This window comes from Vitis vinifera, chromosome 4 (assembly GCF_030704535.1).
Source record: "Vitis vinifera cultivar Pinot Noir 40024 chromosome 4, ASM3070453v1".
In the NCBI taxonomy this organism is placed as follows: Eukaryota; Viridiplantae; Streptophyta; class Magnoliopsida; order Vitales; family Vitaceae; genus Vitis; species Vitis vinifera.
In genome coordinates this window covers 17,633,965-17,656,438 of record NC_081808.1, presented here as the reverse complement: position 1 = coordinate 17,656,438, position 22,474 = coordinate 17,633,965, and the positions used below count along the sequence as shown (strand labels likewise).

The following is a 22,474-nucleotide window of genomic DNA, read 5'->3' as shown; positions in this document are numbered from 1 at the left end:
ATCAAATAACCCTTCTCTAAAAGCCCAATGCAATCTCTTTTTGGGTAATTTGATTAGAAGTGTTGAAAACACACCCGTGTGTGGAAAAGCAATCCCCTCGAAAGCCATCAAAACGACCATTCAAAATACCCTTTTTTTTTCCTCATTCCTTTTAAGGTAAGATTATTTAGTTCTGTAACTTGAATAGATTAGTTATTTTGATAGTTAATATGAACACAATTCAAATTAAAAAATAATCAACTTGATCTTAACTCAACCCTAATATAAACTACTCAACCCAAATCCAATCCAACTTCATTTTGTTAATCTCGGATTGAATTAAGATTATTCAAATTATACTCGGATTAATCAAGTTAATAAGATCAATTAGATTACATAATTCAAAATCTATCTGTAATATTTTTAAAATGTTTATCATATATTCATATCAAAAATTAAATAATAAATAAATAAAATTTTTAAGATAATTAAAAATAAAAAAACATAAATTTATATATATTTTTTTAAAAAAAATAATATATTATATAACATATTTTAAATGAGCATTATTATATATGATAATATATATTATAAATATTATAAAACATTAATTCGGTTAAAATTAAACTTAAATTGTTTGAATCTTGATTTAAACTTAGCCCAAACTCAAACCAAATACCACCGAAAACCTTAACACACTCTTTTAACCTCATGAAATTGCTCAAACACTCGAGCTTGCATGTAGAACTATACAACTTTTAAAGTTAATTCGTGGTTGTAAAAACTCAACCCCAACTCAATCCAATGGGAGGCAAAATGTAGACAAATATACACAACGCTACAGTGAAGCTTGTAGAGGAGAAACAACTTTAGGAAAATAATGAATAAATTATTACAATGTAGACTTTCATTAACTGCACAATCACCACGATTAAACAAACAACAAGTAATTGCCTCGACTATTATACAAACTTCGCAACCAAAAAAAGCTCCGGCCATCTGTTTCTGCTTTAGATATAATGGTACTTGTTCAATAAATGGTTCCAGATAAATTAGGATGCACAAACAAGTTGATTTTCTTATGGGCCGAGGATTGGGAGGACTGGGCGGACCAGTCACATCTCGATGTCTTCCAGGTCTGGCAGAGGGAACCGGAGAATTGCTGCAATTCCAGTCAGCTGTGCCAGCTCTGTTATCCAATTTCTTGATTAGTGAAACCCATCAACAAAATGATGTTCAAGAAAACAAGATGATACAACAAAGGTTGGTTACGCTAATCAATTGAATTAGGTTGTAAGTGAAAGCTGAAAAAACAGATAGAATCGATCGAATCCAATCTAACTAAACTAATCAAATCAGTTTAATTTCCCATAATCATGAAACTCGCTCTTTTTCTCTAACAAATAAAAACCTAATCAAACCAACATTTTAAGACTTGTATCTCTAGTAATTTATAATTGATTTATGTTTGATGAATTTTTTTAAATTCATTGCCAGGTATATTTTGTACTCTATTAAAGTGGTTCATTGTCATTATGTTATAGTTAAATTATTTTTTAAATGCATTCATGATGCATTAGGCTAGAAATTTAAATATATTTTAGACTCAAAACAGAAATTGGTTTTAATTAACTTTTAAAATTGAATTCGACTTATGGCCTAAATTGATTTGCATCCAACTAATCACCTAAATCGAACTAAACCAACCTTAAACAAGATTGATTTGGTTTGATTTTTCATTACTAGGAACTCGATTCTGTGTTAATTCACGCATAATTTGACAATAGTGGGTCATTTGATTTTTCCTTAAAAAAAGACCTATCTAAACCCTTTTACATCCCTACCAAGAATGGTTTCAAAAATGCCTGAAAATCAATTGTCTTTGAAAATTTACTATCAATTCTCTTTCAGATTAGTTTCTATTTTGCAAAATTCAGGGATTTCAGTAAGATATTCTACAGTCCTGCCTATGAACTGGTTCATAAATATAGAACAGTTGATACAAGAATGTAAATCAAAGAGAAAAAGATATACTCACGTTCTCCTGACACATGCATGGATGAGAATATATGAGCAGTGCCCCCTGAATCCTTGACTGAATTGACAAAATTCACATATTTTTGCCTTGTTGGAATATCAGCACTCCTGGAAGTCAAAACAGCAGCAAGAAATCTTTGTAAAACTCGACCATTTAAAGAAGAGAAGCTAACATATCTGAGTTCATCGATTAGTGATGATTTACACCCTTCTTCACAGGTGGTTTTGACCATGTGGTGGAAAAACAAAAAGAATAAAAAAATTCTGGTCCTTCTTGGATTAGACATCTGGGATGTTCTAACTCCAGAGAAGCAACCAGCTATTGCTGTCAACCAGAGCATTTAGAGAAGGGTTCTAGATCGAGTTGTTTTTCCTTTTCTTCCCTTATATGCAAACAATTATATAGAAAGTGCAAAAAGGACTGCAGCCAGAGTGCACACAACATACATAAGATGAACCCAAATGAATAATAGGAAAAGAAAGAATAAAAAGGAGAAACCAGCTAGAAAACCAGAAAATAGGGGCAATACAAGAAAATCTAGCTCAGCTTCTCAGTCAACCCCACCAACCTATTGGGGTTCAAGCTAGAACACAAATACCCTACACAATAATTTTCACCTCTCCTACCAATTTCATTGCAAAGATGTTAGGACCAAAGTTTTGTGAGATGTATTCATTAAAATAATATTGTGTCAGATGTCTGGTATTGAACCTAGCAATCTTTGAACATCTGAAGCTAAGGACTGAAGGTGTCATGTCACTCATGTGGGAAAAAGCAAGTGCATTGTAATTTTTGAATGTAACAGCATAAGAACTTCCTCATGAGCATAACTAGCATACATCCAGTTGATCCTGACTATTGTAACCCCAAATTCAAAAGCATTCAACAAAAATTGGAAAATATCACTTGATCAAAGCACCGAATCCATCAAATGCTGATATGACAGGCACTGCTTCCCATTCAGCCTACACATTAGTGCAACATAGAACTATCCTTACTATACACACCTGAAGAGATCATCAGTTATAAGAAGCGTCTGCACAGCCATTCTTTCATGGGCAACCTCAACATGCTTTGGTCCATAGCATGCCCGAGCTGGATCCTACAGAATATAAAGGACTCGATTACAAATTTACAACATACAAAAGAGGGGGGAAGGGGAAGAACAGCAAAAGTAGAACCACTGACTAAAATCAAATTATTCATCCATCATATATATTCTGACCAAAATATGGACAATGAAAAAAAACTCCCAAGTGCTGAGAAAAATAGAAGAAATTTGCATATACAAAGTTTAAAATCATCTCCCCCCAACCAAAAAAAGAATGAAAATCAGCCACAATTGGAAATTTGGGATCGAAATTTTATTTCAGTAATACGATTCCTAATCCAAGAAACAAAGCCAAGTTCATGATTAGATAGGGAGATCAACAATGACATACTATAAGTGAATCTACAACTATAGAATTCAGAAAAAAAAAAAATACTGGCAGAGATACATAGTCGAAATTTTATTTCAGTAATACGATTCCTAATCCAAGAAACAAAGCCAAGCTCATGATTAGATAGGGAGATATCAACAATGACATACAATAAGTGAATCTACAACTATAGAATTCAGAAAAAATATACTGGCAGAGATAGATAGATAGATAGATAGATAGAGAGAGAGAGAGAGAGAATAATTGCTTTATATACCTAAACATTGAGCTAAAAGAGTGGATCGTTGAACTTCGGTTAAAAAAACATAAGCTAAACAACAAACAAAAATATGAAAGGAGTTCAAAGAAATGCCCAGTGTAAGGATTCAAAGGGAGAGTGTGGAAGGGAGGGGGGAGAGAGTCGTAACATGCATAATTGACTAGTTATTATAAGGCTTGAGAAGCACAGTCTCTATATTGATAATCAGGTTAACAAACCTGGTTCCAAATCAACATGGGTTTGTCCTCCAGATGGATTTAGAAATGTTCATATGCAGTCTCTATATTGATAATCAGGCTAATAAACCTGGTTTCCAAATCAACATGAGTTTGTCCTCCAGATAGATTTACAAAAGTTCCTGAGGAAATAATCTTAAGGAGAAGTTAACTACTTAGAGAATACCATGACTTAAAATCAGGTTCCTGTTACTTTCATCAGGTAAAACCAATTTTCATAATTACCACTCATGACTGAACAACGATAACATGTAAGCAATTCATTTTATTTCTAATTTCAGATATTGCATCTCAGTTATTACCATCTATAAACCAAGCAAAACATACATCTCAAGAGTAGAACCTGACATTTGAAAGCATGTTGAAAAAATCTTTGAGAGCTTGGACCTACAAAAAGGGGGAGAAAGATATTTGTTATTTCAAGGCAAAGATGGACAGAGCTCGCTTAACAAACAGGTTTGAACAGACAACAAGAGTTAGGAAGAGAAACAAAATCAGAAAGAGACAGATGAAGATGTTAACCAAGAAGGATTTGCATCCTACCTCTTGTGCTGCTTTTGTATCCTTTATCATGTTCATCACATTTGGTGCATCCAAAACCTCTTTTAAACTATGCCTGTACACAAAAATTTGACATCAAGTAATAATAAGGCATCTGCAGTTAACAACCTTAATAATAAACCATCTAACACATGAAAGCAAAAAAGTACAATATCAACCCAATTCTCTAAACCACCTCACAACATCTAGTCCAAGTCATTAAACACAACATGGATATAAGAATGAAACCTTTGGAAATGCCCAGAAAGAAGGAAACATCAAACCTATATTGCTTTAATTCCATAGTCTAAACACTTTTTATAATAGCTGTTCCTGAATTGTATTTAATATAACATATTTACTCTGATAATAACGACCTTATAGATGATAAGGTTATTGCTTAACCATCCATCCAATAATTTGTAAAGGAGTTATATACCAAAGCATGAATTTGCATATGCTATCCCACAGCTAGTGAAGCATATATGGATATCATGATTAATAATGTGAATGTTTATATTTGTGTGACAGAAGTCCATGGGTGTAGAAAAAACATCAATGCCAGAATAGCATATATGATCATTCCAAAACACATGTAAATATTTCATATTTGTGAATGGAAGCTAATAAACTAAAATATCATATTCTCTTTTATGTGGGTTGGGTAAGTTTGGGCCAAGAGGCTTTGAACAGGGAGGGCCTTTTTAAGGGAGAGAGGGCTCCTTTGGATATCAGTGTTGCAGATGGCGGCTCCGATGATGGTGGAAGGTTAGGTTCATTCTCAGCTCCGACTCCTTTGTCATCAATTATTTGTCTTCTCCTTACTGATGGAGCCCTCGTGGAGGAAGTGGCTGGATTTCCAGATGGAGGTTTCTCTGACAAGTTTTCATCTCCAGTTTGTCGGTTGATGGGAAGGTCATCTTCTTCGGCTTCTTCCAATGTCCAAAGACGAGGGTTTTTTTCAGGGAGGACCGAAAGCTTGGTTCTATGAAGGGAGAAGAATGTGGGACTCTTAGCAAAGGGTAAGGGTGACATTTACAGGCCTCTGCATAAGATTTTTGGCAAGGGCTTGGCTGTGGAATCCCCAGAGAATCAGCCCAAGGATGCCAAGATTGTGAACCTAGAACTGTGTAGTAAGGAAGGGGCTTCAGGTTTTGGGAGCCCTAGTAGGGGACTGTAAACCTAGAAGTGTGTAGTGACCGGGTAGGCTTTATTTTTTGGGTTGCTGTTGGTTAGCTTAGAGGCTAGGTGTTCGTCTCTCCTCAAAATTAAGAGGATTATAGAAGAGGAGAGAGACCAATGATGTCTCACCTGGCCTTAAGGTAAGGATTTTGGAGTCATGGGCTTATTTTGTAATTCCTAAGGGGCAGAAGGTGGTGGTTTCAGGAAGGGCAAGGAAAAGTGGATGTGCAGTAGTGGGGTGATTCAGGTTGGTTTCACCCAAGTGTTTGTTAAGCCTAGGTTTCTACGTATTTCTAGGCTTTAGGATGAAGGCTTTTGTATTGGGTGTTGGTTTATTGTTTTTCTTTCCTCCTGCTTGCATTTGGCAACCTGTATTCTGTGTGTGTACTTTGTGCACCTTTTCCAAGTGCTTTAAATATATTTGCTTACCTATCAAAAAAATATACTCTTTTATGAATTGGAGAGTATCATCTATAGACAACCATGGTCTTGAATGTTGAAAAGTAGTTCTTTTGGGCACTCCAATTATCTTTGTTATAAATATTACATTATTGTAGCAAAACCAGAAAAATGCAGGCACGTTGACCATGCTTCATCTGGTCAAGCTGCTCAAGAACATCCCTCTACAAACCTTAGTCCAACTATTATGATGCTAATACAATATTAAAACAGCTAATTTCTTATAAATGTAGCAAATAACTATGAGGTAATATCTAATCTAAGATTAAAAAGCAAATTGATTTTCTATGAATTTTATATCTGTTTTCATTCAACTTTATATTATTATTTGTGATGAAAGCTGCCTTTTCCTTCTGTGCTGTCATTAAGGATAGGCTAAGAGTTCCTTTTTATCAGAGAATTAGAGATATATATTATTTTTTTTTTTAATGGGCACATAGCAAAGGAGAGGGCTTCATCCTAGTATAAGGAAGTCTATAAAGCACACCATACCACAAGAAAAAAAAAATGTTTCTACTTGAAGCAGTGATATTTGTTGTTCTACTTCTTTTGCTCTTCAATTTTTTCACCATTAAATTATAGTCTACCTCAATTTTTAGTGAGAAGACTATGCACTCAAACCCATCTAGGAAAAGCTCAACCTTTCCAATAGTCTTGATAACTCTTACCAACTTTTGTGGCATATTCTTCTATTAAATCTCAAAGTTCTTCAAGACATGGCCCATATCAGTTGACCGGTACACTGCTTGATTTCCATCCTTCTAAATGTGGGAAATCACAACTTCTATCTTTAATTGTCTTAACAAATTCTAACAATTTAAGCGTCCTTTAAGGAACACAAACGTGAGTATATGTTTTTAATGGATAATCATCAATATAATTTCCTCTAATAGTGGTGGATCCAGGAATTTAGCTCAAGAGGGACAACCTAGAACAATAAGTTCAAGGACAACAAAAATTTTAAAACTAATGATAACAAAAGTTGATATTGTTAGGGTAGAGCCCTAAAAAACATGACATGATATAACAATTTAAGATTCCATTAATATTTATGATTTTGGTATCCTTTTATTGTCCTATTTATACATTATGATTGATTTGGGTATTCAGGCCTACATCATCTGTATTGCACTACAAGTTGCATGGAAGCTCGAAGTCATGAGTTCCTTGCAAGTTCACGAGTTATTCATAGCTCATTCATGGACTTTAACAATCTAAGGTTATAGTGCACCATCTTCGAATTGGAGGAATGACTTGTCCCAATCATTAGGATTAGTTTCTCATGCAAACACACTAGTGTGTATGGTTAACGTTGGGTAAGACCTACGGTGAGTCATGACATTAGCTATTAGGTAGTCATGACTTCACCAAGCTACTATGTTATTTGAGATCTCAACTTTGAAAGAATATTAAGCTAATTTTGAGGTCATCAAGGGCTTTGACCTACAAGAGATACCGTAAAGTGGTCATATATTCCCTTTGAATTAGGTTACTGTTGATTAAGGCAAGTGACGACAAATATTCTTAAGATAGGCGTCATGATATCTCATGGATTTGAAACAGTGTGTCCCCTTTGATGATATTAAGAAATTATGATCATGAAATTTGTGACTGCAATAATTCCTTTAGAGGAATTGGACACATGCTCTGGTTGAGCTAGAGTGTGTTAATTGATCACACAATAGAAGAATTTGAGACTCAAGGATAGTAAAGGTAATTTTGAGAGATTGATAACGTTGAATAAGACCTACAATGAGTCATAACGTTGGCTATCGGGTATTCATGACTTCACCAAACTACTATGTTGATTGTGCTCTCAACTTTGAAAGAATATTGAGTTAATGCTGAGTTCATTAAGGGTTTTGACCTACGGGAGATATCCTAAAGTGGTCATATATTCCCTTTGAATTAGGTTATTGTTGATTAAGGCAAGCGGCGACAAGTATTCTTAAGATAGGCACCATGATATCTCATTGGTTTGAGACAATATGTCCCCTTTGATGATATTAAGACATTATGATCATGAAATTTGTGACTGCAGTAATTCCTTTAATGAAATTTGACATATGCTCTAGTTGAGCTAGAGTGTGTTAATTGATCACATAATCAAAAGATCTGAGACTCAAGGATAGTAGAGGTAATCTTGAGAGATTGATAATATATATCTCGTTAGATTATAAACACCTAGTTCATGAGCTTGCATGCAGTAGTTAGTAGGTTGCAGACTCAAACTTTTTATCTTGATTTAATATCATAAGATACTAGTGTAGCTAACTTTTTATAGTTGAATGTTAAATCAATTTAAGATTTGGATTTTCAAGGAGCCATTATTTTCCAATAGGTCCCAATGGTCTCCACTCAAGCTCCCATTCCTTGGTGGCACATTGTTCGAGGGATATTTGGGTTTTTTATTTATATGTGTGTATAAAGATGTTTGGGTAAATATGTAAGGTTACATAAGAGCTAACGAATGGTCCTTTTGGATTGAACTAATTAATTAATTGAAATCTAATAGAGCTAATTAATTAATTAAAACCCAATGAGCTAAATTGAGTGACAAAGGCCAAGATGGGCTCAAGTCACTTAAGCCTATAAGTAAATCTATATGAACCCCCTTAGGAGTTTAGGATTAAACACTCTTGTCATTGTCTTCCAAAGATGACGAGTCGAGTGCTATGACTACAGGGGGGAGCAAAGCTTCGTAGACAGCTTTGCTTCCTTGTCGCTTCTTTTTGGTGACTAGATATATAAATGGGCTATTCTATTTGTACAGATGTGGTAAAGGGGCCCATTTAATCCTTGTTTGTCCATTAGTTCCCAATTCTTCTCTTTAGCGGAGTCCTAGCCTCCATCCTCACAAAGAGAGAATCCCACCATTTTCTAATGTCAAGGTCTAGGAGAAAGCCATCAAGCCAAAAATAGTGAGGTATTCAAGATTCACATCATTCCCTTCATCGATTACAAATGATTTGAAAACATTCAGATCAAAGAAATGTTCCTAAATCTAAAATTTTAATCTTAGAATGCTTTCGTTGCCTAAATATAATATCCTTAGGATTGCAAATACATGCACCCTAATGATCCAGAGCTTCGAATGGAATTTTACCACACATATATATATATATATATATCCCTAGGATTGCAAATACGTTGTGCACCCTAATGATCTAGAGCTTGATATTGCTTTTATTATCTTAGACAATTTCTTTTATTTTGAAAGCATTGCATAATAACATCATTATCAATGCAAAAAATACCTTTCTGAATACAAACTATCAAACTATCATTGATTCATTGATCTTCCATTTGATTGTGCAATCAATTTTTTATAATTATTCATAGCAAAAAATGTCCTCTCTATAGCTACCCTAGAATTAGTGTCAATGTTATAAGCAAATAAACTCGTGGATACACAATGCCCTATGCATTCATTAGTTTAATTACTAATAACTTTAACAGTAATCATACCAATTGTCATTGATACTATAGAGAGGCATTTTCTTCAATGAACATTGTGAAGAATTAATTGCACAATTAAATGAGAGACCAATGGACGAATGGTAACTTGATTATGCTAAGAAATATATAATTTAATGTCATAAATAATGATGTTATTAAGCAATGACTTCAAAATATAAAAAGTCGTCAGGGACAATAATAACTGCATTAAATAAAAATACTATCAATCAACATGCCATTTTTTGTATATATTATTCTAAAATTTTTATTGTCCTTCCATTATTATTCTAGTTTGCCCTTCTTAAGCTAAATCCCTAATTGGACTAGATAATAGTATTTTTGAGTTTGTACTTAACATCACATAGCTATCTAAAAAAATCAAACCACCAGTTAATCAACTAGTAAGAAATCAATGTTTCTTCATTATATCTAACTTTTACTACATTTTATTTTATTTTTCAATATCTAAATTCTAATTCTAGTAACATCAAACTTAAGGGATCTTTTGTACAATCAATCTAAACCATGAGATTCAAAAAATCTGAACATTTTATGCTGATGGATTAGATCACACAATTTCCAATATTTCTAAATTCTCCCTGCTCAAGTACTAGTTGTGATTCAACATGTCGACATTCAAAATGAATATCATGGTCCACCACACAATTGGTCCTCATTGTTAAGCATCTTTCCAAGGGATAAGCTCAATTTAGGCATCTTTGATCATCAAATCCACAACTGCTCTCTCTTATGCATTCCACCCCAGTCATCCAAACATGATCAAATTTCAAACGGTACAACTAATTAACCTGAATGTTTTAGCTTGATCAATCTTACATTTTTTTTTCAAAGGGAGGGGACTCACTTTGATTTGGAGCACTTATCTAGCTCGCCTATCTACTTCATGTCGTTGTTCTAGATGTCAAGGATAGTGAGTTTGATGTTGGAACAGATTCAATGGGACTTCCTATGGGATGATGGGCCTTTAGAGAGAAAGTTGCATTTAGTGAATTGGGCTACTATTTGTTCAAATAAAAGAAAAGGGCTTGGGAGTCATGCGTCTCTCCTCGCTCAACAAGGCTTTACTTTGCAAACGGAATTAGCATCTTGCAATGGAAAGGGAGGTTTTCTAGAGGCGGATTGTTTGTGGCAAATATAGGGAAGTTGGAAGGGGGTAGTCTTCTAAAAAAGTGAGATGTGTCTTGGTTTGGGCTATGGAAGGCTATAAGGAGATTGGGGGGATTGTCAATAGTAGAGTATCCTTCTCCATGGGCCATGGAATGAGGGTAAAGTTTTAGAAGGACATATGGTGTGGGGATGAGCCTTTGAGTGTCCCTTTTCCTTCCTTATTTGCCATAGCTAGCTCAAAAGAGCCATGGGTGGTGGATTTATGGATTCAATCTGGTGAAAGGGGTATTTGGACTCCTAGATTCTCTAGGCATCTAAATGATTAGGAGATTGGGGTTGTGGAGCATTTCCCTTTTAGGTTGCAAGATAAGGTGGTGAATGAGGAAGGAGAGGATAAGATAATTTGGTTGGAGACAAAAAATGGAACTTTCTCCATTAAGCCTCTTTAACCTATTCTAGAGCCTAGGAGAACAATGCATTTTCTAGTAGGGGTTGTTTGGAATGCATGGGCTCCACCTAAAGCAAGTTTTTTTGCTTGGGAAGCATCTTGGGGAAAAGCTTTGACTCTAGATCAACTTTAAAGGAGGAGTTGGAAGTTGGCTAATAGATGTATTCTTTGTCATATTTAGAAGAAGTCAATTGACCGCAGTTTGCTACATTGGCAAGGCGAAGATTTTGTGGCAGTTTTTGCTCTCTTTTTGGCGTTTCTTGGGTGTTACGTTACTCTGTAAGAGAAGACTTTGTTAGGGTGGTGTGACTCCTTTGTTGGAAGGAAACGATAAAAAGCATGGAGAGTAGCCCCTTTTATGCCTCTTTTGGACAATGTGGAATAAGAGAAAGAAAAGATCCTTTGATAATGAGGAACTTTCTGACCAAAGGCTCAAAACCTTGTTTCTTTGTAATTTGTTGTCTTGGACCAAGTTGTATATAGTTGAAGGTCCAATGTCCTTATTAGATTTCATTGATTGGTTAGGTTCTTATTGAGGAAGGGAGTAGTTTCTTGTTTTCCCTTCCTTCTTTTATGCCTTTTGGCATCCATTGTATACGTCATGTATACTTTGATGCACCCTTTTTGGCACTTTCTTAATATTATAATCATTTACCTATCAAAAACAAAAAAAAAGTTTACATTTTTTTTCCTAACAATAAACAAACATAACATTCCATATATATAGGGAAACTTACAAAGAAGGATGATGAACTCTTCCCAATTGAAAGAAAGGAAAAAAATAAAAAGGATCTAGATTAAGGGGGGAAAGACCCAATTGGTAAAATTTGAAATTCAATATCATCATCTTTAATCAATTAAAATGTTGTTTACAAACTTCAAGGCAATTTAAGCATTTCTACCTTTGACACACGGATTTATATCATTTTGAAATGTTAAAATTATGAGTCAAAAAAAAAAAATTGAGAGTATTTAAAAAGTTCCAAAACATTACTCATTACTGAAATCAAATAGCGAGTACCAAAAGTAAAGAAGAAAGTGACCATACTTGTATCCAGAGGACGTATGCACAAGAATTATGCGTGACTTATTCTCAATAATAGATCTCAGCTGTCTTCGTTCTGCCTCCAACAATAAATGACGATGAAATTGATCCTGAAACATACATAATAATAAACCATTCAGATCAAATAAGAATATAATCCTGTATTAAAATATTTATGGAGAGGGACATGGTCTTTGGTAAGAAACTATATTATATTTGTTTAAATAATAAAAAATTACTCAATACAATCAAAGAAAAGGAAAAATAGGGAAGAAGACAATTTTTTTTAGGTGAAAATGGGAAAGAAGATGGTAGAAAGAGAAAATGGAAAACACGGCAAAGTAAAAACAGAAAACAACCAAAAGAAAACACATCACAAAGGAAAGGATCATGAATTAGTTCATTTGAATATATCAGGTCTTTGGATTTTTGGATAGACAAATAAATTTTTTTCTTGTATCAAGGAATTATTGTAGAGGCTTTCACTTTTCTTTTTCTGTAACTTTTTGAAGTTGCTTCCATATTTCTTATGTCAAGAAGATTCCCATAAATATGTGTTAAACCTGGAAGAAGAAGATTCTTACAAAAAATAATGAGTCGTTTTTAAGTAAAGTTCAGGATTCATGACATCTTAGTAATACCACACTAAAATCAATTGAGGAAGTAAACAAAGTTATCACAGACCTTGGTGAAACCTGGACTTGCAATGACAGCACAGCGAACAACATTGAAGTCCACATATTTCAGGAAAGCCTAAAATACATGATAACGTGTTAGGTATTTTGGAATTTTGTGTGTGAAATTTGACAAGACAGAAACATAATCTCAGGAGGTTACACAAGAAGCTACATTTTAAAATTCTGATTGAACTCACCTGTAAAACATTCTCGAAAAACTTATTCAAAGCCTGTAAAAGCAACAAACAGAATCAGTTAAATTATTAAGTTCCTAAAAATATTCTCATTAGCTACTTTTAAGCCACCAATTTGGCTAGAAGTTTAAGCTATCAATGAATATCAAGTCAATTTGAGCTAAACCCTTAACACCCTGCCTCATACACAACCTTTTTTGGGCTTGCATGCGAGCTCAACAAACAGGGAAAATAAACATCAGCAAACAAGGTCCCGTAAATCAGAGCTCTAACACAATATTAAACTACCAAATTGATTTAAATGCTTAAGTTAAGTTGTCATATAATAAGCCAAAAATGAATATTAAGTCAATTTGGATTAAAACCCTAGCAATCATGGTTGTTAACTTGCAAAGCACATCATGTACCATTTTTTCTGGGTGTTAAATTATGAAATTTATATGATTTCAAGAGTTAAATTATGTCATAGTATGAACATTGAAAACTAGAGTTTTGAAAAGTTTAAGTTAACAAGATGCAAGTTTAATGCATAGGTGTTTTACAAAATCTACAAAACAAAGCTTTTTGAATTTTTGGCTATAAATTTTAGTTCCAGATTCTCACTAGGCAAATATTAATATTTGTTGTTCATATGTATTGTTGTACTTGTATCATTGTATTGTGCATCATATTTGTACCATAAGATACACTGAAGATGAGATACAGCCAAGCAATAAATAAGATTTACATCAGGAAAATGAATTATATCATTGGATTGTAAGTTTTCTAACAAACATGCTAACAACCACTAAGGTACTTTTAGAAATAGTTGATGGACAAGATCAAGCAACATACTGCCTCATAACCAGCAATAGCAGGCCCATGTTTGCGAGGAATTGAAGCTTCTATCCGGGAGCGAGTAATTGTAAGGCTGTTGAAATTTTAGCAGCAGTAATGGATGAGAAAGTTGAACATGTAAAATATGCCACAAAAAATATGAAAAATTAGCACTAATGTGAAGGGCATGCTTTGATCAGTGTAAAGCAAAGATCAGTACACTTAGCTCTACATTAAGCAGGAGTGTATTTCCATTCCATATTGGGATTTCATAGGTTTCCCCTAAGCACCCTGCTAAAGGCCATATTTAATTTCAAACCCTTCAACTTTCAGTCAGTAAACTCTCATTTTAATAACCAAGGCATGATAACATCCTTCACATACTTATCCAAGAAAAGTTAAAAGGAAAAAACATCACCAACAATTATCATCATCCAATTTGTGATTGGAATTGACCAAAAAGAAAAATGTTCACTTCATGCGCAGGGATAACGAAAAATAATAAACCAAATGATATCGTAGTCACAAATTCATCAGGGGTGACCCTGTCCTGTAATACATCATCATTATTCCGGGTATAATCAAAGCCAGATAGCAATAGACCATTTGTCCCAACTTTGAGGAACTCACTAAAACATATTCTTTTCTAAAATTAATGGCCAGTTGATGCATTGTAACTATGTTAATTTCCAACATATTAACTCCATTTTTATAGAAAGCAGAATTTTGTTTTTTTTTTTGTCAGAAGGAAGCAGAATATTTTATTAGAAACGAAAAGAGAGAAGTACAAGAACACCCAACCGAACAAAACATTAACATCATTCCTAATCCACCAAAAAGCTTCAAGGGGGCATCATCTCCTACAGACTCTTCAGAGTTAGTTGCACACTTGGCCAGATCACTGCCCTCTTGATTTGGTGGTCTAATCCTCCAAATGGAAGACAAAATGATATGCCTTCAAAAGGCCAAAAATCATGCAAAAAATAATACTCATCAGAATGCCAACCAACCTTAGATAATAAACACATGGTGTTCTACTAAGATGTAAGCAGTTTTTCCTTGAAATAATACATGTAGAAGTATCCAACAAACTTTTTACTAACAGACACCCAAAAAAGGATGTCAAGATCAAATTCTATCCCACATCTCAAACTCTGACAGATACTTATCATTGAAGATCCTGTCATCCCTTTCCATCCAAGCAGCTGCTTCGCTACTGCCAAAGCTCTCTGCTTCTAGATTTCTTAGCAAAGACAACAAAGGAAATAAGCATCATAATTGCAATTTCTTTCAAAGTCCCCCAAGGTGTTCTAGCTAAGATGAGAGTCATCCAAAGCTCATAAAAAATATGACAGAAGAAAAATATGGTTGACTAACTATTTACTCACCGAGCATAAAGCAGATCTATATAGATTCATGACTTTATAAGGGCAACTAACCTAAAGCATATGATTGGCAGTTGCCTACTTTTAAGCCACTAAAGATGCAAAAGTTTTGAATTTGGATAAAAACCTTGGACTTCAATAGTGATTTGGCCAGCTAGAAGGAAACTAGTCAAGTTGTCACTGTTAAAAATGGACAGGAAGGACTCCTAGGAGAGAAGGCTTCGCATATCCAATAACCAACACCTCATGCCAGGAGTTAAAACAAACAAAATAGACCTTACTAAGGACAAAAGGAGGCAAAAAAAATGGTAATATATTTCACTACCATTCAGGTTTTGGAAATAGTGAAAATTCCAAGAAGGTGCAGAAATGGAAAAATATTAACACAGGAATCTCCATCTACCTCATTATTCTACAAAGTCAGGAAATGGAGATTTCAAACTGTGAACCCCAGCCCCTCCCTCCCTCCCTTCCTCCCTCCCTCTACTAAAGATCTTTCCAAAATCTAATCTTAGATCCAAATCCTACAGCCCACTACTTAATAATAACAGAAAATCAAAGAGAATGTCTGTTCTCTGGGAAATCTCATAACCACTTCCCAGAAAAGGCTCTACTCCTTAGAGCCACTTGGAAAAACTCACCACCCTCCACCTAATTTAGTCATCTCTACCATCCTTCTCATATCCGAAGTTCCGAACTACAGAAAATCCCTCTGAATCTTCTCAATCATGTCAGCTACATTAACCAAGATTCTGACAGTGGAGAGAATATGTGGCAATATGAGTCAAGCAAGACAGATAAAGTTCACCCTATTGAGAATTAGGCTTTCTAATGATTCCTCACAAACTAATAAATATAATTCAAATTTTAATTCCACTGCTATCAAAAGTTTGATCTAATAGGGTAAAGATGCTGACACAAAACTCAAGCTTACATTTATTAAATGCTCAAATAAGAGGGCAACAAGCAAATTAAGAAAAAAAATCTCAGTTAATAAAAGGGTTCTTGTAGAGATTAACTATTGTGCAAACACCAGTCACAAGAGTCACCTTAGGATCCAATTAGGAATTCTGTCCTAGTCAACTACACATACCTTCTACCAATGAGGATAACATGTGCTAATCCTTCTTGCATCAAAACCACTGCTAAATCAGCACTTGCAGCAGGATCTGAAATTTAGAGGGAGTTAAGCATTATGTAAGAACCTGAATTTAGACTTTTAGCCTTCCTAATACAAAATAAAATGGTGTCATTGTAATAGAAGACATATTTCATTGGAAGTCATCTAAATACAACATTGCCAGCTAGACCGCCAAATGTCAGCAACAAACCGAATAAGACAACTGGGGGATGGTTTGCAAGCCAACCAATGCTTCAGAGACAATCAAGCAACAAAGTGGTATTGCATCTAGCTATGTAAAGTGGATCCCTGAAGAGAATCCATGTTTGCATCAGATATGACACTTCTCTAACATGATTGGAGGAATGCAATACACAGCAATGTATCCAGAATTTTGAAGCAAAATTTTGGTATCATATGCATGGTCAACATGGGGAAAAATTATAAATATCATTTTAAAGAAAAAGAACACAGTCATAACAAAAAACATAATAAGACAGTAGTTGTAGCATATAACAACTTTTAAATTTTATTTGTTGAGATTCATCTCCCAAAACTTTTATTTACTTATTTATTTTGATAGACAAAGATAAATTGTATAAATAAAGGCGTCTAACAAAAAAGAAGCACCACCCAAGTACAAGAGAGGTATACAAATGGTCCCATAAGGCAAGAAAAAGCAACAAACTAAAGAGCCAGACCACTACCAGGACTCCTACCAGTCTGAAAATTATATATATCTATATGCCAAAAACTTTCATGTTCCTGCCACATACTTGGTCCTACTTTTCCAGCTTTGTCATGTCAGGATATCTATTTCCTAGTTGTCAAGAGTTGTCGTGTAAGAAAACAGTCTTGTCCTGCATGTTTGATCCATGTTCTAGTCCATGTAGCTTATAATAAGTTATATCCAGTGCCACATGGGCCCTTTTAACACTGCAGCTGGGCTGGTCATGTGTCATGCTTAAAGTGATAAACTCACTACTAGGAAGTCCTTATTCTTAGAGAGGAAATTGTATATTGGTGACCAATCATTCTGACAAGATGGGCTTAGAGCATTACAGTTAAGAAATTTAAACAATTCATATAATAAAACTAGATGATCCAGAAACCCAATTCATCCTCCCAAGAAGTAGCTGTTGTAGGTGGGATCAACCACTGTTGGATTCCAACCATCTTTCTGAATAATCAGCATACATAGAAGACAACTATACAAAATGATATATCATCATGGATCTTAAAATACACAGTAGGAAAACCCATAAAATTCAACACATCAATAATGTTAATTAATATTGTTGAGCTACGAATTTTCCTAAAAGCTTAAGTTTTTAAGATTTGGATTCACAATGTACATCATGCTTTTTAACACCCTCCCTAACGTGCAGCCCATACCGCATGCGTAGAGATGCATAGACCGTAAAAAAAGCAACCACAATTAGCCTCTTTTGGGCTTGCACAATAAATTGGGGAAATAATATGGGAGGCTCAAACACGTGACCTCCTACCAAATGAGACTCTAACACCATGTTGAACTACCAATTTTACTAAAAAAAACCTAAGCTTGCAGTACTTGGATTCACAATGTATATCATGGTCTTTAACAAATATATCAACAACATTAAAGACAAACTTATCAGTGTAAGGGGAAAAGATTGTTCCTGTTGATATATCTGTCACACATGACAGTCAACCATGATGCCGGTCCTTGAGCACATATAGCAGACTAAAGGATTGAAAAAACAAAGTGAGAAATTTTCCAAACATAGCTGTATGATTCTAGCAAAATTGAATCACATTCATGGGCAATAATAATATTTGATTTAGATATTTGATGTAGCAAAATTTTCCAAAGATGGTCCTTCGACCTTAATAGATTTTATAGAATGGGTGTGTATGCGTTAAGGGAGAGGGTTTTTTGTGCTTTCATAGTGGCTTGGGTTCTTTTGTAAGGGGGTGAGTTGTTCTATACTGTAACTATTTGAGTTGCTTCTTTAGCGCCTCTTTTGAATATACATATTACTTACTGATAAAAAAATAATAATAATATTTGATTTAGCCACCAAAACCATCTTTCAAACAGCTTCAAGAATCCCCAGATGGATGTCCCAAAGAATTGAAGAAAGACCAAGTTTCTAAGATAACAGCAAACTAATTTCTGATATTAAATATGCACTCTGACCAAGGTAACAACATTGGACATTTTCTTAAAAGGAAAAAAAAAAAAAAATCATGAAACTAAGATGACATACCAGAGGCCTGATTGAGTGTATCTAAAGCCAATGAGTCCCAAACCACCTAGAATATTTGACAAAAAAATATCCCATATTAGTGCTAGATATGGTTCATAAATAAGGAAAAAAATGAAATACATTTGAATTCTGATGGACAACATCATTCAACTAAAGAAACAAGAAAGATATATGCTCTCTTTGGTATTTAGAGATGAAAATAAATCAGATTCCAATCAGAACAACCAATATAATGTATAGCAAAGGGACAGTAATAAGTAAGGACTAAATCTCTTGATAAGAATATACAGGAATAGGAATCGTGACTTCATGACCACCATAATTGCACAAAATAACATGGAAGCAACCCATTACTATCTTTCTTTCAGCATATTTTAGGTTTTTTTTCCTCCTCTGTTTGGCAGTTAATCCATTCAGAGGCAGAAACCTTCACCAACTATGAGGCCACTCAAAGGCAAATCCTAATAAGAAGATGGCTTAAAGTGATTTAGAGTGACTCTTCGTCTCACAAGGTCAACTTGTACTATCTAAGATCATCTCTAATTATTCAATACAAGCTTGCTTCAAGGATAGAGGTATATATCTATGTTCATTGCTCTCACGATTTTCCATTTCAATTCTCATTGAAACTATAAGTTCCATAGCATGATAACATAAGAAATACCAAATTTGAATGAACATTTAAATAAACAATCCATAAAAACCATGTATAGGCCTTGTTTCCCATGAAAATTAGTATAATTTAAGTTCAATTTAACTACGAGAAGACATACGTACAACAAAATTTGATATGCAAAATGCATGAAGTAGACACCAAAAAAGCATATCTATGATAATAAAACATACCTTCCTTAACACAAAAGGGCGATGCTGCTCAATTTCTAAAGTATGGAATTGCCCTATCTGCAGTGAAATAATTATGAGTTCCCTGCAGCATTAAAAACAACTGCTTATAAGACTTGAGTTGAATTTGATGCTGCACCAACCTTTACATATTCATTCTCTAGGATATTCTTTCCCCGTATACGCAAAACAGACCCTACTTTGTCATAGTCCGCAACCTAAGAGAAAATGACAGAAATTACATTGAAAGCATCTTAAAACAAAATCCTAGCTCAGGGATCATAAATGTAAAATTCATGTACAAAAATAAGCATTTTTCAAAGCCAATAACCTACTCCTCCATTCCCTGCTAGTCTAGTTCTATCTAAAAAAGATACTTGGACAACATGACTTGCCAAAAAATCTTACTCTTGTGCTTATCAAGGAGAGGACACCTAATACACTTGAGAAAAATGCTTATCTAGTTTAATATAATCTTGTTGCACCAACCAAAACTAAAACAATGAAAGACAAAATTAACATTATAATTCATATCAATCAAAACAAAGAAATAAATAAAATTACAATTTTGAGCACCAAGAAGAAAAATATTGAAGATAATGACCTTGTCATACCTCAACTTTTATTTCCAGCTTTAGCTTCACACGTTCTGCATCCCTTCCTCCCGAAGCCACCTCTCTTAGGACTTTCCTATTGCAGAATGCAGATAGTGATTGTAAAAATGCATTACAAAACATGTTATATCAAGTGAAAGTAGAGCACAGAGAAACTTTAAGAGAAGATTATGTCCAACAACTTTTCCCTGAAGCAGATAACCCACTAGTGCAACCACCAAAATTCTACCCTTGTGTATGACAATTATGCAGACAAAAAACTTGTAGCAAGCATATGAGGAAAAAAAAACTAAGAAAAAATAAATGCAAGCAAAACTTTTTTGTCCTCCATCCCTCAGAAGTGCTCCCTCTGCATCTCCACAAACATTTCCCCCACAAAGCAACTTGAATTGAGATAAATCTGAAAGCCCGAGTACTCCAACCACCCAATCAAGGCTCCCTTCAGGAAGCCTAAGAGTAGGAGGACAGAAAATAACCTGCCTTACGGCTGAAGATAGCAGACAACCCTTGAATATCTCCTACTTGTGCTAAATGAATAAGTTTGTCTCACTCAAATTAACTTCAACCAAGAGACATCCTGAGATAGAGCAAAATACATTTCAAGTATCACAGTTGACTTTGGTCACAGCTTTGAGGTACAAGCTCATTTTGAAAACAGTTCCAAACTCTTTCTAAGGAATCTATCCTTTATGAGACCTCTCTAGCTTGGTAGCATTGACTTTGATCTTCTCCCCTAACAACCCGCATGCACATGATCTGAACAGAAGCAGAATCTGGAAAGCTAGGAGCTCTACTTATAGTTAAAATACATAAGTAACCTTGAAAAGTGTCTAAAGACTCTAAAGATATAGATGATATAAATCATGAGCAATTCTATAACCCTCTTAACACACCACAAGGATGCAAATGACCACAAACTAGACAAGATGCACTTGCTACACTTCATGCAACAAGAAGCATAAGAGACTCTCTAGTGTCTATTCTCCTAAAAGAGTAAGTTCTTCACAAAGTTAAACCCATGGAAGAATTTTCCAAAAAGTTTTGTACCAGTAGTTTCCTAAGACACTGACAAAGGAATCAAAGTGTTGTAAGATCTGACATCACCCAAAGTCAGTAGCTGGCATACATAAGGTTATAGATCTGAAAAGAGCTGAAATCCATGCTCCTTATGCAAAGTCTATCTAGTTATAAGGTTTGTGCAACAAAAACCATCGCACTCAAACACAAATCCCCAAAAACACTCAATGCTCATAGTCATAATCAAAAGCATAACAAAACCACCAAAAAGCCTGTCCCTTGTTCCATAAAGTACAGCAACCAATCCAATTCAATTAGAAGTCATATAATCACTATTATCCTAAATACACATGCAAGTCAAGATGATCCTTAAATCTATATGAAAATCTCAATATAATTCTTTTTTTTTTCCTCTGGTACTGATCCCCCATCCATTACATTAAACAATAACATACAAAATGCCTAGCCTCCTTCCATAAAGTGAGAATATAAACTCACCCATCCAATCCAACAAGAAGACATGCAATCAGCATCATCATAAATATACATGCAACTTGCAACCCTCCTTAATGCTCTCCAAGAACCCTATCTCTTCTCAAGGTTGAATTCATCCAGTAAACGCATCACAAATACTTTTATTGTTATTCTAAAACAAACTTGTCAAAATTCAATTTCAATTTACCACAAAACCCAATCCGCATAAATCGGCAATTAACAACAAATAAATCAATTAAAAAAATTTGCTAACAAAGATTACAGAGAACATACCTAACAGTAACAGCCAAAACTGTGTCTCCTGGAGCAATTAGGTTATAAGCATACCAAAGATCATCAGAATCGACCGGCACCATCTGCACCCAAAATCACATCATCAAAACCTCTGTTTGTTCGACGAGAAAAGAAGAAGATAATAAATATTTTCTCGAGAAAATGGAAAGAGGAGCAACCTTAACGCTGCCGGGGCCGTTGGCGACTAAGTCTCTCCTGATGATCTTCATGCTTCTTGCAACTTCGATTTCTCTCTTCTTCTCAGAATCTTTATAGAGGGAGACTTGTGGACCGTGTGAAGCGATGGGCTCAGTCCCGAATCCGGATGGGCTTGGGCTTTGTTTTATAGGCCATGAAATATTTTTGAAAATTTTCAGCTAAGAGTGCATTTGACATTCATTTTAGAAAACATTTCTAATTTTTTTAACACTTAAAAATTTTTATCTTTCAAGTATAAAAAAGACTAAAGACACTACTTAAAATTATTATCAAACACCCTCTAAAAGTCTGTTTGGTAGTGATTTTAGAAAATATTTATAATATTTCTAACACTTGAAAATTTTTATCATTTAA

At 34.5% G+C, this 22,474-nt stretch overlaps 1 protein-coding gene across 1 annotated transcript; it reads right to left on the bottom strand.

The window, feature by feature from the left end:
- Positions 1 to 829: 829 nt before the first annotated feature.
- Positions 830 to 22,212, bottom strand: LOC100256390 (protein PELOTA 1). The gene is made up of 16 exons (XM_002279839.5): positions 22,081 to 22,212; positions 21,902 to 21,984; positions 20,117 to 20,192; positions 19,646 to 19,720; positions 19,506 to 19,562; positions 18,660 to 18,705; positions 16,381 to 16,456; positions 13,921 to 13,996; positions 13,090 to 13,122; positions 12,900 to 12,968; positions 12,219 to 12,325; positions 4,498 to 4,570; positions 4,303 to 4,341; positions 3,025 to 3,119; positions 2,018 to 2,124; positions 830 to 1,168 (listed from the first exon to the last, which is right to left on the bottom strand). The coding sequence occupies exons 1-16, from the start codon at positions 22,129 to 22,131 to the stop codon at positions 1,095 to 1,097; spliced, it is 1,137 nt and encodes a 378-aa protein (XP_002279875.1). The 5' UTR covers positions 22,132 to 22,212; the 3' UTR covers positions 830 to 1,094.
- Positions 22,213 to 22,474: the final 262 nt, after the last annotated feature.

What these genes read in the sequence shown, in the direction of transcription:
- LOC100256390 (XM_002279839.5), bottom strand. Translation starts at nt 22,131, where the DNA reads ATGAAGATCATCAGGAGAGACTTAGTCGCCAACGGCCCCGGCAGCGTT. An exon ending in CTATTGCTGGTTATGAGGCA is followed by an intron (nt 13,123 to 13,920) that starts GTATGTTGCTTG and finishes TTGCTTTTACAG; the next exon opens with GCTTTGAATAAGTTTTTCGA. An exon ending in ATACAAAAGCAGCACAAGAG is followed by an intron (nt 4,342 to 4,497) that starts GTAGGATGCAAA and finishes CCCTTTTTGTAG; the next exon opens with GTCCAAGCTCTCAAAGATTT.